This window comes from Nothobranchius furzeri, chromosome 16, assembly GCF_043380555.1.
Source record: "Nothobranchius furzeri strain GRZ-AD chromosome 16, NfurGRZ-RIMD1, whole genome shotgun sequence".
Lineage (NCBI taxonomy): Eukaryota > Metazoa > Chordata > Actinopteri > Cyprinodontiformes > Nothobranchiidae > Nothobranchius > Nothobranchius furzeri.
The window spans coordinates 62,774,423-62,789,422 of record NC_091756.1 but is presented as its reverse complement, the minus strand read 5'-3'; the positions used below and the strand labels follow the sequence as shown (position 1 = coordinate 62,789,422).

Below are 15,000 nucleotides of genomic sequence, written 5' to 3'. Positions count from 1 at the left end.
CGGGCCGTTTGGCCAGAGTGGAGAACGCTCTGAACAGCCCGGAGGACGACACTACTCCTGAGGAGAGGGTGAGCAAACCCTAACGTGCTTTGTTTACATAGCCGATGAAATTCTCATGTGTGAACTTCTTCTTCATCAGCGTACATTAATGGAGAAGAGGAAACTGTTGATCCGACAGCACGAGGACGCAAAGGAACTAAAAGCGAACCTGGACCGTCGAGAGCGTGTCGTTTACGACATCCTAACGAGCTACCTGCCAGAGGACAGCCTCACAGACTATGAGCACTTTGTGAAGATGAAGTCAGCTCTCATCATTGAGCAGCGAAAGCTGGAGGACAAAATCAAACTTGGAGAGGAGCAGCTTAAGTGTCTGACGGACAGCCTGCCCGTAGATCAGAGGCTGGTTCTGTGAGACGGTTTTAGTCCTACAACACAGAAACTGCTCATCATCTGTTCCAGGTTGGACCTTCACCAGCAGAGGGCGACAAAGATCAGAACCTGCAGACACAAACCTGTCCCAAACACAAGACTAGAGGTTGTTGGTTTTTTTATCTTTGAGTAAAATACCTGCATCACTTAGACCAGTCGGATCTACCAGCGACCATTACATCCGTTCTCCCAGAATGCCATTTTACCTGTAAGTTTGTGTTTTTTTAGTAATTTATTGTAGGCTTTTGACTCCATGCAAAGTGGAACGGTATTTAGTCATCAGCTGATCTGAACAGCCTGCCACCTGATGTGTGTTACATACTGATGAGTATTTATCGTGTTTTGTGTCTCTTTTATTGCATGATCGGTAAAATCCAAATATTTCAGTAAAATGTTCCACCTTAGCATCCTTTAACATGTTACCTGATGCTATTGTCACCTTTAGAGGTCTCGCTGGAGCAACGGTCCCTCCGTAGAAAACACAATAATATGACTGGATGAAGTTTAGCTGATGACGAGATCTTTGTCAGATTATTACCATTTCTCATCTGACCACGTGATTCTGTGACCTCACTGTTTTGTTCCTGAACGCACAGTTACTGATCTTCTAAAACCCAGTCCATCGTCTTGCTTCTAAATATGAAATGAAGTTATTTGGTTGGTCAAATATTTACATGGATTAAATGAGACTTGTGGTTTGTTACTCTCTCACACACTTCATCAGCTGATTCCCTCATGTCCAATAAAGAGTCTGCTGAAAGTGGAGTTTAAAGGATTTCTTCTCCAGAGTCAACCATTAACTCCACCACACCCTGTTCTCCACCGATAACCAGGAAGCTAAGGACCTTGGTGGGACAAGGCAAGAAGAGTCTGGTGTTACAGGTGGGTTAAGTCACACATGAGGGAAGTAAAATGTAGAGTTCTGAGGTGGTTTGTACAGACGCAGCATCTGTGGATGGATTCTGCGCTCGCTGAAAGCAAGTTCAGAGGTGAGTGAGACGAGGAAATGGAGTTGAATTCTTTACTGTACGACCTTTAAACATTTAGTGTTGGGAGACAGATGTTTGGGGGGGGGGGGTATGAGCAAACTTATCAAACCCGTTTTGTCATGGCTTTTAATCATGTTCCAGTTGGTTCTGTAGTTAAGAAAAAAGCCTTTTCAGATGTTTATCTGAAAACTGGAGGCAATCAGGTGGTAAAGCTAGGCTGCAGGTTTTATTGTAGGCATGACCAAAGTACTGAGTGTTTATAATGAAGGAGAGGTTCAACAAATACATGAGTTATTTTTTGTTGCTCGTAAAATAACATTCCATATAAATGAACTCTTATTTGAATCAGATGAAATATGCAATGATTTGCTTTGCATGGCTGGTAAGAACATACAGTAATGCTTTCTGCTTCAACTGACAGGACAGGTTTAAAAAAACAGTGTTATTAAACAAGGATTCCCATCAGTTTCTCCTGGTCTTATAAACAAACTTCTGTATCACACAATAATAACCTGGATCAATACATTGGAACGCTGAGTTCAGTTCCACCAGTCTCATCCAGGCCTGAGCAGACTTCAGAATTCACTTCAGTAAACCTTTCTGACAACATGAAGCAGGCTAAAGCACCTCTCACATTTACCAATAAACCTTGATGAGACAATGTGTGTCTCGTTTCATGTGGTGTAAAACAACACCGTTTCAGAATGACATCACACAGAGTGAAGCATGGTGGTGGTAATATGATGGTCTGGGGCTGCTCTGCTGCTTCAGGACCTGGACCACTTGCTGTCATCAATGAAACCATGAATTCTGCTGTCAAGTAGAAAAAACTGAAGGAGAAAGTTTGACCTTAGACAGGTTGTTCATGTTGGGAAACCCTCCGACATGGCTGAACTAGAAGAACAGAACTAAACTCGTCCACAGTGATGTTGGAGTTCAATCTGGAAGAAAAACATTAAGTAAAAGGAAAGATTAGGGGCACGTTTGAATCTTACATTGTTATTACTATCCTAATAATACAAATGTTTTTGTTACAATTATCTTCCATCATATCAAAACCCCTTAGTGCCTCAAATGCATGGTAAAATGCAAAAGAAATTACTTCCTATTCTTTAAGTGTAACTTTTTAAAAGCACTTTTTTTATTGGATGAATAAATAAATACCATAAAGAAATTTCTACCTGCTCTGCTGTGGATTAGCTACGCTAGCATTCCAAAATCCCTGGATCAAGAAAATGGGGGTGAAAATATTTCATGAGGACTCATTAGCTGCTTTAAAAAAATGTAAAACAAATTCCTAAGCATGAATGTGTATTTATGCCAACCACTGCCCATTTCTTGCATTTCTGTAGGAGTCATGGCAGACTGCAGCTGTCTCCGGTTTTAATCAGTACCAGTTACAGAATGATTTACGTGGCCCACACAGCTCACTGGCAGTTCCTGGGACTAATAACCGGGTTTGTGGCATGGATCCTCACCATGGCAACAGCTGGCATCAACGAGTGGCGGCTCTGGTATGTGGCTGATGTGTCTGTCATCACCTCAGGCGTAGCCTGGGTGGGCATCTGGCGAGCGTGTTTCTACAGCCACGTCCTTCCTAGGACAGAGAACTGTCAGAGCATCAGCATCTTGGACACTTTTGTTCCAGCGGAGATTCATCTAGCTCAGGTGTTGATGATGCTGGCGGTAATCTCTGGCCTTGTGGGGAATGTCAGCGCTGCAGTGGCCATGAGGATGGCCTACTTCTCCGTGGAAAACCGTAGCAACATTAGGATGGTTTTTGTGATGACAGGGGTCCTTTATTTGCTCACCGCAACAATTTCTTTGGTTCCTCTGGTGTGGAACATGACCTCTGTTCTGAACAACAGCACCATAGACTTCCCCCCTGAGTTCTACCTCCCTGTTGCTCCTGTCAGGCAGAGCGTGGGTTCAGCCATTGGAATGGGAATCTTTGCCTCCATCCTAATGCTCATCAGTGGCCTCCTGTTTCTCTGCTACCGGTACGTGAGGCAGGCTCCAGAGCAACGCCGGGACCCACTCAGCGGACCCTGGACAGTGACAACACTCACAAAGAACTCTGAGCCGTCCAGAGATGGCAGCACGGGGATGGACAACTATGCATTCCACAGTGGAGAGGGCTCGTGATTTTCTCATTTTCATATTTCCAAAAGACGATAAAACTGAATGAAGGCAGGTGTTTGAACCAGCTTTACACACACAGTTTTTTATACGTTAATCAAAACTCCTGCAAATATACAGAAAATATTGATTAACTGTGAGAAATACAAACTAAATTTTTATATTATTTTAAAAAAGAAAAAACATTTTAAATATCTAAATATGAGCGTAAATACCAACCTTTACATCAGATATTGTAGCTAAATTAAACAGATGTTTTAGGTAGGATTCTGGTTATTTGAGGTCGTTCATACTGCCGTGCTACACCGACTACAGGCTGACACCTGGGAGAGCTGTTTAGTTCATTGTGATTTGTTGTTAACAGTGAATAAACTTCTTGAATAATAACATATAGGTTGTTGTTTTTTCAGTTGACTCTATTTTATGTCTGCAGTGCTAAGCCCTGATGTGGGGCTGGGGGTGCGCAGCTAAATAAGATAGGGAACCGCTGCGCTAGAGGGATCAGAGCTGGATGTTCACTAGAAAAACTTCTCAAATGAACACGGCCCCTTTTTATGAATCTCTGCTTCCTAATTGTTTTTCTGCCTAACAGTTTCGGGTGCTTCCAACTAGGGATGTTCTCTGTCAGGTTTTTACCGATGTCCTGATTTAGTCTAACTCGATGTCTGATGCTGATGTAGCTAGCTTGGTATCAATATATGCAAGGTCATAATAAATACAGTCATTTCAGGTAACCATGGTGCTCCTCAGTCTTTAAACCTGAAACATGATCTATGCAGAATACAACTTCTATTGAAGTTTGTGCCAAACAGATAATTTCTCAAAAACCAAACCTCAGCTCCGTCGTTTTTTGACGTTTTGAGTGAGAGAAGCAGTTGAAGAGTTTTATGTTTGCTAAGTAAAAGTCGTGTCAGTAAAAGAGTCATAACCAATCATTTCTGATTACATTTTAATGCCAATATCAGCTGATTGGACATATTTCTAAAATGTGAACTTTAAGGGCAAAATGCTTCACTTGTCTGTGTGTGCAGTTGTGGAGCAGGAGGTTTAGGGGTGCTGAGAAATCCGACCAGTGTTCACGCTGGAGAGGGCTCTATGGTCTGTTTTCCCACCACGTCTAGTCCACACAGATGAACAGAAGCACGTTTCATTCTGACATTTCAGTGAGGAGAACACTGGGGGAGCATGAAAGCTTTAGAGAGCAAACAGCTTGTGGTCTCAAACCTCATATTATCATATTAACGATCCTGATTCATTCTAACAAAATACTAATACTTTAATGTGATTCAAATTAAAGGTTAAAGTCACATTTCTGTGCATAATTGAGATTCTGTTTCATAAATTCATGCTGCAAACTTAAAAGTTGTGAGATGATTGTGAAACTTGATTTGTTAGGGATGTCAGTAGATGACCTCTTGGTTGTTTCTGAGACCGTAATGACCGAATGTTGCTACACAGGCCAGAGGAGATGACACGACACGTCAAGGTGTGGGTTTCTGACGGAATGACGGGTTGACCCTGCTCATGTGACCTCTGGAGGAGGCTGACGAGAGCAGGCATGTGAGTGTGGAGAGGGGGCCGTCTCACTGTGGTGATTGTTGCCAGAGACGGGGTGTGCGTGCTCACACACAGACGGGTCTAGTGGCTTGCTGCACCTCTCTAGAGGTGGCTAGCTGGAGCATTCCAAACCAAACAGCCCTCTCCACTTCTCAGCTGTCTTAAACAACAAAAGTGTCACGAGTGAAAGTAGTGTGACCAAGGAATATTTAGATAAGAAAGAGATGTTGGGAAAAAATTTAAATAATAACCCGAGTTTTCTTTTGCACCCACTGGCCACTTTATTGGGTACACCTGTATAAATGCTTGTTACCAAATATCTAATTAATTCTCTAGCGGGGAAGCAGATTAGTTAGATCTAGATGTGGTGAAGACAATCTGCTGAAGCATCAGAATAGAGATGGAAGAGAATCGAGAGACTCTGAAAGGGGCGTGGCAGCTGATGAAAGACGGGTAGAAGACAAGGGACATTTTTTAGGTGCCTGGCCTTGAAATGCATAGGGGGAAAGAGAGTGGGTGGCCTAACTTGTATGTTTCAGGGGCAGCCACTCTTGTTCTTCACCAGATAAAATGGTTCAAATGGAAGTGCGAACCTGCACATGTTACATCTAAACAACACGCTTGGTTGGGGGATGGGCTGTTTTCTTAGGGTTTCAAGTGATCATGGCAATGCTATTAGAAAAAACTAAAGCCCCCTCATAGCTAACAGGGGCAATGAGATGATAAATGTTGTGATGACCCTTGTGAGCAGTTACTGTATGACAACACTTTGACCTAGAAATGTCATTCAAAGTTTAAATGGGTCACGAGACGCGGGGCTGTAACATATTGAAGCAAAGCGTGGAGAGGATTTGTTTTAGACTTGGTGGTATTTTGTTACTAGCGCTAGAATCTTTTTTGTATACCAGTTAAAGATCATGTGTGGGTAAAGACATGCCAGCTATTTAGTTTGCTTTGTGTGTGATAATTCCTGGACCCAGCTGTGGGGTTTTTGGTTGTAAATCCTTGTAATAATAACTGAACACAAAGAAAGATAAATTATTATTTTACAACCCGTTTCATTCCCAAATCTTTCCCAGTGTCTACCCAGTTGAATGGGCTGGGTTTTCTTAGCTGGAGTCGAGAACGTAATGGGGGTGACTTGCTCTTTCACATTCTCCCTCTCCTGATGATGCTTGCTTAGTTTGAGGATCGCTGTAAAGACTCTGACTCTAGTCAGTGACTCGATGCGACCTGCTGGGTTCTGACCTGTACTGGAGTGTTTACTGTGTGAAGCTCCTTGAGACGACTCTTGTCGTGATTTGGTGCCATTTGGGCCATTTCAGAAGTTAGATTGTTCTCTGCTTTCATGGATAATTTTAATTTATTTTTTTACTTGCGTGTGGGTTAGGGTTTGAACTTTACGTCCAGGGATGATGGGTGTGCTCAGGCGGATTTCATAATCATCATATTTAGTCAAAGATAAACGAAATACCTGAATATCTTAATCACCATCTTACGCTTTCATGTCCACTGTTATGTAAACCTTTTACAGCAAATGTCAGCAGTTTGCTTATCCAGCCCTGAGCCACCTTGTTTATTTATGCTTGGATGCATTTAGACATCATTTGCAATAAAGACATGCCATTTCCTCTCTTGTGCAACACCACCCTCCTTCACAGCAGCTAAAAATCTCTGAACAATCATCAAGAGGGTCTCTTGTTTTTGCCTGTTTTCCTGCTGCTAGCTGCCCTCCCACCGGGGGACGTCAGCCCCTGTCTGGAGCATTGATGCTTCTCGATCTGCTCCTCTGATTCTGGAAGAGCCAGCAGCACCAGCCTTAGCCACTCACAGGTGAAGTCTGGCATGTCTCTGGCCCCTCAGGACACATGCTTTTGCGACAGCATCATTATATCTTATTAGTTTCATTCCTGAAGAGCTGACTCGTCAGAAAGTCCCACTGATGGAGGGTGAAGGGTTGTTGTAAATCATCCTCCTACCTTAAAATAAACGACCCACACTTTCAGAGTCAGGGGGCTTCAAAGCTCTGTACACTACAGTGTATTCATCCATTCACACACTGATAGTGATGAGCTACAACGTAGCCACAGCTGCCCTGGGCCTCACTGATGGAGGCGAGACTGCTGAATATAGACACCACCAGCAGGTAAGGAGGGCTAGGTGTCTTGCCCAAGGACACAACAGCAGAATCCTCTGCAGGGAGCTGGGATTGATCCTGCAACCCTCCGATTAGCTCCACCTCCTGAGCTACTGCTGCACCAATAGCAGTGTTCTCTCTCTACTTGTGTGCACGTGAAGGACACCGACACTTGTGGAGTACAGAGAGCGGTGACACACTCTGACCCTGGCAAATTTGTGTAATTATGTCAACTTGTCCTACATTCTTCCCAGAACACGCTGGCCATTAAAGCATTCATTAAACACAGCTTAGCTCAGTGAGAGACCAGGAAATCTGATGGAATTAGACTCAAGCTGTGTTTCCAGCACCACAGACACACCTGACAGACCAGGTTTTGTTTTAGTCCGCCGCCCCCTCAGACAGCCATCTGAAGGTGAAAAAGGAAAAGCGCGGCCACTTGTTAACCTCTGACATAACAAGGAGTTAGCCTGACCACTGTCCGAATCACAACACAAGTCGTATCCACGGCATGGAGCGTTTACCATTTTAATGAAAAAAGAGACATTTGATGTGGATCATTTGTTAAAAGTCTGAATAATACAGCTCATGAGCAAACCAACCAAAGGCACAGAAAGACAGGTCTGTGAAGGTCTCAGTCATCCAGGTCATTCTAGTCTACGGAGCGTTGAAAGAAAAGCGTCTGGACTTCTTTGAGTTGCTTGAAGACGTTTCACCTCTCATCCGAGAGGCTTCTTCAGTTCTGAGGTCAAATGGTGGAGAGTCCCGGATTCAAACAAAGGCACAGAAACTTTCCAAGAAACAATCAATGCTTTAGCTTTCAGAATGACATCCAATCACAGCGAGCTTAAGAAGGCACCAGTTCACTTCAGGTACTGACAGGAGTCTGAAAGTGTCCTGATTGAAGGATAATACATATTTTGTAGCATCATCTTGACAATAGACATTTCTTTGTGTTGATCACAGCACGCCGATCAAATGTGACGTTCAACTTCACAGGCAAAACAACGGAATCGAGGTGATGAAAACCATTTTTTGGATAAAATAACTAAAATACATGTTCTTGCATTTGATAACAAAAATATTCTTTGGTGCAAAGCAGCTACAGATGGCTGTGCTGTCCATCTTCTTCCTCCGTTAAACGTACTCCGCGTGCTTTCTGAAGCTACCATCTGAACTCTTCCTCTGATACCTCCTCTGCAGCGCAGGCTGAGGCTCCACCTGGGAGCACACACAGGAGGTGACCATGAGCAGCCCGGCAACTATGAAGAGAAATCCTGCCACCCAGCCGCAGAACAAGGCGTCTCCAAATTCCCACCGAGGCACCGCGTCTGGTACTTTATCATCAAAGAAATGCACCACTGCTAAATGGGCCATGTAGGACACAGGGATCAGGCACAGCACTCCTGAAATCATGCCCAGAACCCCTCCTGTGATGGTTAAAGTCCTCTTGGTTTGATAGCCGCCATGATTTGAACAGCTGTTGATCAGGTAGAGTCCGGGTGTAGCCACAATAATTCCCAGCATGCCCAATGTGAGTGAAGCACACATGAAGATGCGAGCCAGCTTGAGGTCACTTGAAAGGCCAAGGAGGCTGTCATAAGATCTACACTCAATGCCTCCAATGTCCTGGACCACACAGGTCTCCCACAAGCCCAAGTCGTAGCTTTCTACTGACAGCAGCGCAGTGGACATGGTCAGCCACTGTGGTAGGATAGTGGTAGCTAAAGCGCACAGCCATGCCCCGACATAGATCACCATCCCCAGCAGCTCCAGAGCACATGCCGACATGCCCGTGTTTCTCTCTCCCTCTCTGGTCTCCATGCTTGACAGAGCCACAAGAGTTCTTCTTCTCTAGCTTCAGGTGGAGAGGCCTCTTGGTGTTCAGTTGGAACAGAGGCTGCTCGAAGCATCTGATAATTAGAGCTGACCGCTCTGGCTCAAGACTCGGAGCTGGTTCACAAACAGTTCTCTCTCAGAGGAGCACACATGCTCTGTTGCAGAAAGGAGAGCGAGCCCATTAGGCCCTCCCCTTTGAGCTCCTTCTGCTGTGCCAATGGGCAGCAGGGTGGGCAGAGATGGCTCATTTGACAAGGCCATCGTCAAGTGCTTCCCAAAACTGCAAGTCACGAGGGATGTCATTAAATGCAGACAGGAAGTTTACCCATCCCATGCAGCAAAACATATCTGCTATGCAAACTTTTCTTCTTGTGCAATTTTCAAGTCAGTGAATAAACAAAAAATGATTTTCCTGTGAGTTTATCAAGAAACTGTTTGATGAAAAAATGGGATGCAAAACACCTAATTTTTTTTTATGTTTCTGAAATGAAGTATCTGTGAATTTCTTCAAAAGGAAAATAAAACCAGACACAAAAACAAAGATATTTGATGACGTTCAGCGGTTTGGGGAAAGCATTGTTACAGGCAGGCTTTTTCCTGCATGTGACTGAATGTGAAGCAACAGTGGAGCGTATTGTCTGCTCTCGGATGAACACTGCACACTGTGTGGAAATGAATGTAGGAGGCTGCAGATCAAAGCTGAGATGTGAGAAAATGCTTCCACAAACAAACACACGATCAGCAAGGCGCTGATAAAATCCCCAGCTGAATTCTTTCATGTCTCAACAAAAAGCTCGCCTAAAATACGCAAAAAGATCAAAGACATTTTTAAAGTAATCTGGCGTGATTGAAAACTCTCCCCAGCGACCCGAGGACAGAACAGACAGCAGAAGCCCTCCTGAATTTCATATCATGCTGAATTTTTCTAACTACTCTAGAGGTTTAAAGGAAATGGTTGTCATCCGAGTTGTTGCAGTTCCTGTAGCCACACACTTGAGGTCGACATAAACCCCGAGCCACTCAAATTATGTCATAAACACAGCACAGCTCCATCAGTCCGAACATGCACACAACGGTCTGCTTGGGAAGTCCAGTAAACTTAATCAGAGACATCACTCAGGCAATTCAAACTTGATTAAGCTCCTATCATAAGGGACACCAAAAACTGCTGTTTGATATGTAAATGATAAAGATCCTTTCAAATTTACTGTGATTTGACTTTCCCCATGTATTTTCTTCATCATCCTTGTTATTTTGGCACGGTGACTGCCTTTGTGTATGCTTAATAATCAATGTTAGGTTGCTCACAGAAGCATTGTGTTTCATTGTGTTGCCCACTGACAGCACATTTTCATAACTCTAGAATTATCGACACCTGAATTAAACTCTTTAAACACGTTGTTGTAACCCTAACCCTAACCCCGCAGACCAAACATTTCCTAGCAGCTGAAGGTGAAACCAAGACCCAAAACATGACATGGTAGACCCATGAAGCTGACATTTCTCTGCTTTAATAAAGAGGTTATTCTGTAAAAGGCAGAGAAGTACTAAATGGACATGTTTCTGATGTGTGGGGAAATGAGAATGTCATCCAAGTCAACGAAAACTAACGGACCAAACATGTCCTGTAGAATGTCACTGACCAGAGATGGGTAAACAACAGCGGCGTTTGTAAAACCATGACAAAGCATGACCAAGGATTTGTAATGGGGGGTGTTGAAGGTTGTTTACACTCATCTCCTTCTCTGATTCAGACAAAGTTTTGAACATTCCTGAGATCTGGTCTGGTGAAATTCCTGGACCCTTGAAGTAAGACAAAGGCTGTGTTTATGGGATAACGATTCTTGTGAGTCAGTACAGGTCTGAGGGGACCGTATCTCTTGATTACGAAGAAGAATCCTGCTCTAGCAGGAGACAATGAAGGGTGGATAATCCCAGCTTGCTGTGATGTATTTCTCTATATCTTGGTTCTCTGGACTGGTTAGAGAGTACAAATGACCTCTGGTGGGAAAAGGTGGCAGGCAGGTGGTTGATAGCACAACCAAAAGGCCTATGAGAAGGGAAAGAGGAAGTGCTGTGTTCATTGAAAACCTCTTTGACATCATGATACTCGGGCAGGACTTTGAAAAGATCGGGAAAGGTCACATTTCTGTCGGTGGATGTGTGACATGAGGGGCCAGTACATGGTGTACATGACACTGTGCAGACTAATTAAAGGCCTAGTCCACACGTAGCCGGGTTTTAAAAAAACGAATATCCGCCCCTCCAAAAACTTGCATCCACACCACCTTGTTTTAAAAAAAACTCTGTCCACACGTACCCGGATAAATACGTTGTTAAGGACATGCCAGACCTGTAGGCGGCAGTACTTCCCCCGTTCTTAACCTCGTCCTTCGTCTGTGGTCTTCCGCAAGGAGCAGTAATTCTGCTTGCAAAAACAAACAAGCAGAAAGCGCTTGGACAATTGATAAAGCGAGCGCAGCTCTGAGGGCATCCATGCTGTCGGCTAGTGTAAACACAGGTCGCACACGTGATGTCAGCATTTTTTGGTCGCGGAAAGTGACGTTGCGGACCTTAAAACTCCGGTTTTGTCCGTCCACACGCAGACACCCAAAACGGAGAAAACGCAGATCTTCACTTTGGCCGGAGTTTTTAGAAAGATCCGTTTTCGTGTGAAAAAACTCCGTTTTCGTGTGGATGACAGGCCAAAACGTAGAAAAATATCTACGTTTTGGCAGATCCCCGGCTACGTGTGGACAGGGCCAAAGGCCTTGCCCCTGTTCATGTCAACGTGAGGGTTATGCTTCTTGAGCCATGATGCACCAAACATAACAGGGAGATCAGGGGGCTTGATTACTAAAAAGGATCATGTTTCCCTAAGTCTGTCTCCTAAAATTAGTGCAATAGGAGTAGTTTCATGTGTTTTGTGGTGAACATGACCATAATTGGCAACCACATTCTGAGTCCAAGGGTTGTAGTTAGAGTCAAAGACTGTCAGCTATGGCCGAGTCAATAAACTCGGTGAAATGTCAAAGCACCATACATTGTCAGATTGTCATACACATATTACAGCGTATGTCAGTCTAACAAACCACGTATGTCAGACTGTCATTGTTGTAACCCTACCCTGCACCCTAACTCCAGCCCCAGCCCACCCTAACCCCAGTGACACCATACTAGTCAGAGGAGCATGCATGCAGATAATGTGCATGCGCCGCGATTGTGCATTACACCGGTTACCATGACATCCCTACTTCAGAGCCTGAATTAGACTGATCCCCATCAATGCAAATCCACCTATCACTACATACGAACAAGCAGGAGCAGAGTTTGTGTCAAGCGTAACATGGCTTCCAAACAGCCGAGAACAGAATGGCTTCCTTTAAGTAGGATACCAGTTTCACCCGAGGAGCAGTGAGAAGACTTCCAGTGAAGCATCTGTTGTACAGGGATTCTGGTATGACAGAAACAGAAGCCCTTGTAGCAACCAGTAGCTCACAGTTAGTAGCCTCTCCTGAAGTGGCTTCAATATGCATTTTGCGAGAAAATTTTTAGTAGCATTAGCATTGTCTCAGTCATCATTAGGAGTACTACTTCAGGCCTAATTTCAGTAACTTGTCTAGCTGTGAGCAAACCTTAGAAAAGTGTCCAGTTTTACCACAGTTGTAGGACAGTCCCGAGCATATGCTAGGTATTACACAGATCTACAGCAGTAGCAAGTGTGCACACTCAGCGGTGCACTGCGGCAATGACTATATTAAGAAGCAGCAGCACGTCGGCCACCAATGCAGTGTTCAGCCCTGCGCTGAGTAACAGCTTGTACGGTAGCAGATCCACAAAGGAGTTTGGATGATTGCAGAGCAGGGTCCACATGATACGCCAGAGGAACAGCATAATCCAATGTAAGAGAAGGTTCTAGCAGCAGTCTGCTTCTCACCTCTGATGCATAAGCTCTCTCTACGAGCTGGTCATGTAGCATTTCATCTTCCAGAACTCCATTAGCGCATGTAGTGGCCAACTCACGTATAGCCGTCAGAAACTGTGGCACCATCTCTCGTCACCTTGCCGCATCCTCTGGCAGAACTGATATCTCAGTACGATGACATTAACTTTAGGCACAAGCTGCAGTTCCAGTGCTGCTATAGCTGCATCATAGGAAGTACCAAAATTGGGCAGGGTGTCCCTCGAATCCCAGAGCATGTATCAGCAGTGCACGGTGTCAGACGTCTGGCCAAGAATTATCAATTGCATGAATCGCAAACAAGTAGTTCTTGAACATTCTCTGCCAGGTGGAGATGGGAACAGCAGGTTCTTCACTACACGGCAGGAAAGGTGCAGCCATGGATGTCAAAGTCATTGTTGCCAGTTGTCAAATATTGTACCAGGAAGTAGCCAGGTTTTCTTTTGTTCCCAAGAGATGTTCCTTTGCCTTTACACCCCCCAGCTCATCTCCCCACCCCCCAGCGCACTCATGTCAGAATGTATATAAACATTTTGGCACCCTTATGTCTGTAACTATGAACATAACATCTATGATAGTTTCCTGTCAGGTTTTCGTAGCGCTCACTCTACTGAAACACCTTCTGACACAGTGATGCAAGAGACTGTTCTGTTCTGGACCTGCTGGACCTGACTGCAGCCTTTGACACTGTTGACCATCACCTCCTACTGGATAGGCTAAGAGACGGGTAGGCCTATCAGGAACTGCTCCGGAGTGGTTCTCTTATCTGTATGAGCGCTCCTTCTCTGTGACCATCTCAATGTTTTGGTCCTCCACCACCTCTCTCATCAAATGGTGTCCCACAAGGTTCTGTGCTGGGGCCCCTACTCCTCCTCCTCTATCTGCTTCCTCTTCAGCACCAGAGTTGTTTTTGGTGGGTGTCTCAATTTTAGTCTTAGTCTTTATGGCAAAAATACATTTTAGTCTGAGTCTGTTCTAGTTGACTAAATCTCAAAAGTGTTTTAGTCAATTTTAGTCAACTAAAATTCAAAAAGGTTTTAGTCGACAAAAGGTTTTTCATTCATTTAATTTAATTTCATTTATTTATAAAGCCCCTTCTGCAACCAATGCAGACGCCCAAGGTGCTGAACACAACACAATAAAAACATAAAACCATCAGAATAAAATATAACAATCGTAAAACCAACATAAAATCAATTAAAATAGGAGAGTAAAAGCAAAAAATAAAATCCTGAAAAAGATTCGAAACCGAGTAAAATTTGCTAATCCTGGAATGCCTTTACAAAAAAATGGGTCTTAAGGCGAGTCTTAAAAACCCCCAATGAGGGTGACTGATGCACCACCAAAGGCAACTGGTTCCAAAGTGCAGGTGCCAACACCGAGAATGCACGGTCCCCCCGTGACCTGCACTTAGTGCGTGGAACAATCAACAGCTCCCTGCCGGCTGAGCGAAGGGCCTGCGAGGGGGCATGTCTGTGCAAAAGGTTTTGCTTTTAGTTTCACAAAAAACTAAACAGAATATTGGTCTTTAACAAATGAATATATGGGTCAGACGTGTACTCTCAGATCGTTATCAAATCAAATTTATTTATCAAGTGTTTGTCATGAGTGCAACTCAAAGTACTGTACAAAATTAAAAATAACCACACAACAGTCAATTTTCCACCCCTTACAATCCAAGATCCACTTTATTCAACCAACGTTAAAAACAAACGGATGCCTACTTTGTGGCTTTTGGTGATGGGACCCATTGTGATGTTTTGTAACGGGGCCCAAAATCCCTGACAGCGCCCCTGCATGTCACCTGCTGTAATACTCCTTTCAGACACGAGGAGTCGCTGGTACACCACTGCTGCAGCATTACAGCAGGAGCTGATTTAAATAAACTTATATATATATCTATGTCTATGCTTATAACACGTTTAAATTACCTTCTCAGACACACACCA

General features: G+C 44.1%; 4 protein-coding genes across 13 annotated transcripts in view; 3 read left to right on the top strand and 1 right to left on the bottom strand.

Moving 5' to 3' along the window:
* shroom2a (shroom family member 2a) overlaps nt 1–1,194 on the top strand; it is a 65,284-nt gene extending 64,090 nt beyond the window's left edge. For all 8 annotated transcript variants that reach the window (XM_054734719.2, XM_054734718.2, XM_015975544.3 and 5 more), the window contains 2 exons: nt 1–68; nt 140–1,194. The exon at nt 1–68 is cut by the window's left edge and continues 205 nt beyond it. In XM_054734719.2, the coding sequence (XP_054590694.2) occupies nt 1–68; nt 140–412 (341 nt within the window). In that variant the 3' untranslated portion in view covers nt 413–1,194. The remainder of the gene's footprint in view (nt 69–139) is intronic.
* A 26-nt stretch (nt 1,195–1,220) lies between these two features.
* On the top strand, nt 1,221–3,944 carry cldn34a (claudin 34a). 2 transcript variants are annotated; one of them, XM_015975549.3, is made up of 2 exons: nt 1,221–1,311; nt 2,771–3,944. In XM_015975549.3, exon 2 carries the CDS (start codon nt 2,823–2,825, stop codon nt 3,561–3,563), a length of 741 nt encoding a protein of 246 aa, XP_015831035.1. In that variant the 5' UTR covers nt 1,221–1,311; nt 2,771–2,822; the 3' UTR covers nt 3,564–3,944. The 2 variants fall into 2 exon arrangements, with proteins under 2 accessions (XP_015831035.1, XP_015831034.1); XM_015975548.3 differs by having other exon boundaries at nt 1,266–1,418.
* A 3,821-nt stretch (nt 3,945–7,765) lies between these two features.
* On the bottom strand, nt 7,766–9,295 carry LOC107396066 (putative claudin-24). Its single transcript, XM_015975590.3, has one exon. It carries the CDS (start codon nt 9,073–9,075, stop codon nt 8,389–8,391), a length of 687 nt encoding a protein of 228 aa, XP_015831076.1. The 5' UTR covers nt 9,076–9,295; the 3' UTR covers nt 7,766–8,388.
* A 4,835-nt stretch (nt 9,296–14,130) lies between these two features.
* wwc3 (WWC family member 3) overlaps nt 14,131–15,000 on the top strand; it is a 64,791-nt gene continuing 63,921 nt past the window's right edge. Inside the window, exon 1 of one of the 2 annotated variants that reach the window (XM_070545913.1) lies at nt 14,131–15,000. This exon is cut by the window's right edge and continues 671 nt beyond it. The gene's annotated coding sequence lies outside the window, so the exon portion shown is untranslated. The other variant, XM_070545912.1, reaches the window with a different exon arrangement.

Coding starts and splice junctions, on each gene's coding strand:
- cldn34a (XM_015975549.3), top strand. CDS start 2,823: ATGATTTACGTGGCCCACACAGCTCACTGGCAGTTCCTGGGACTAATA.
- LOC107396066 (XM_015975590.3), bottom strand. CDS start 9,075: ATGGAGACCAGAGAGGGAGAGAGAAACACGGGCATGTCGGCATGTGCT.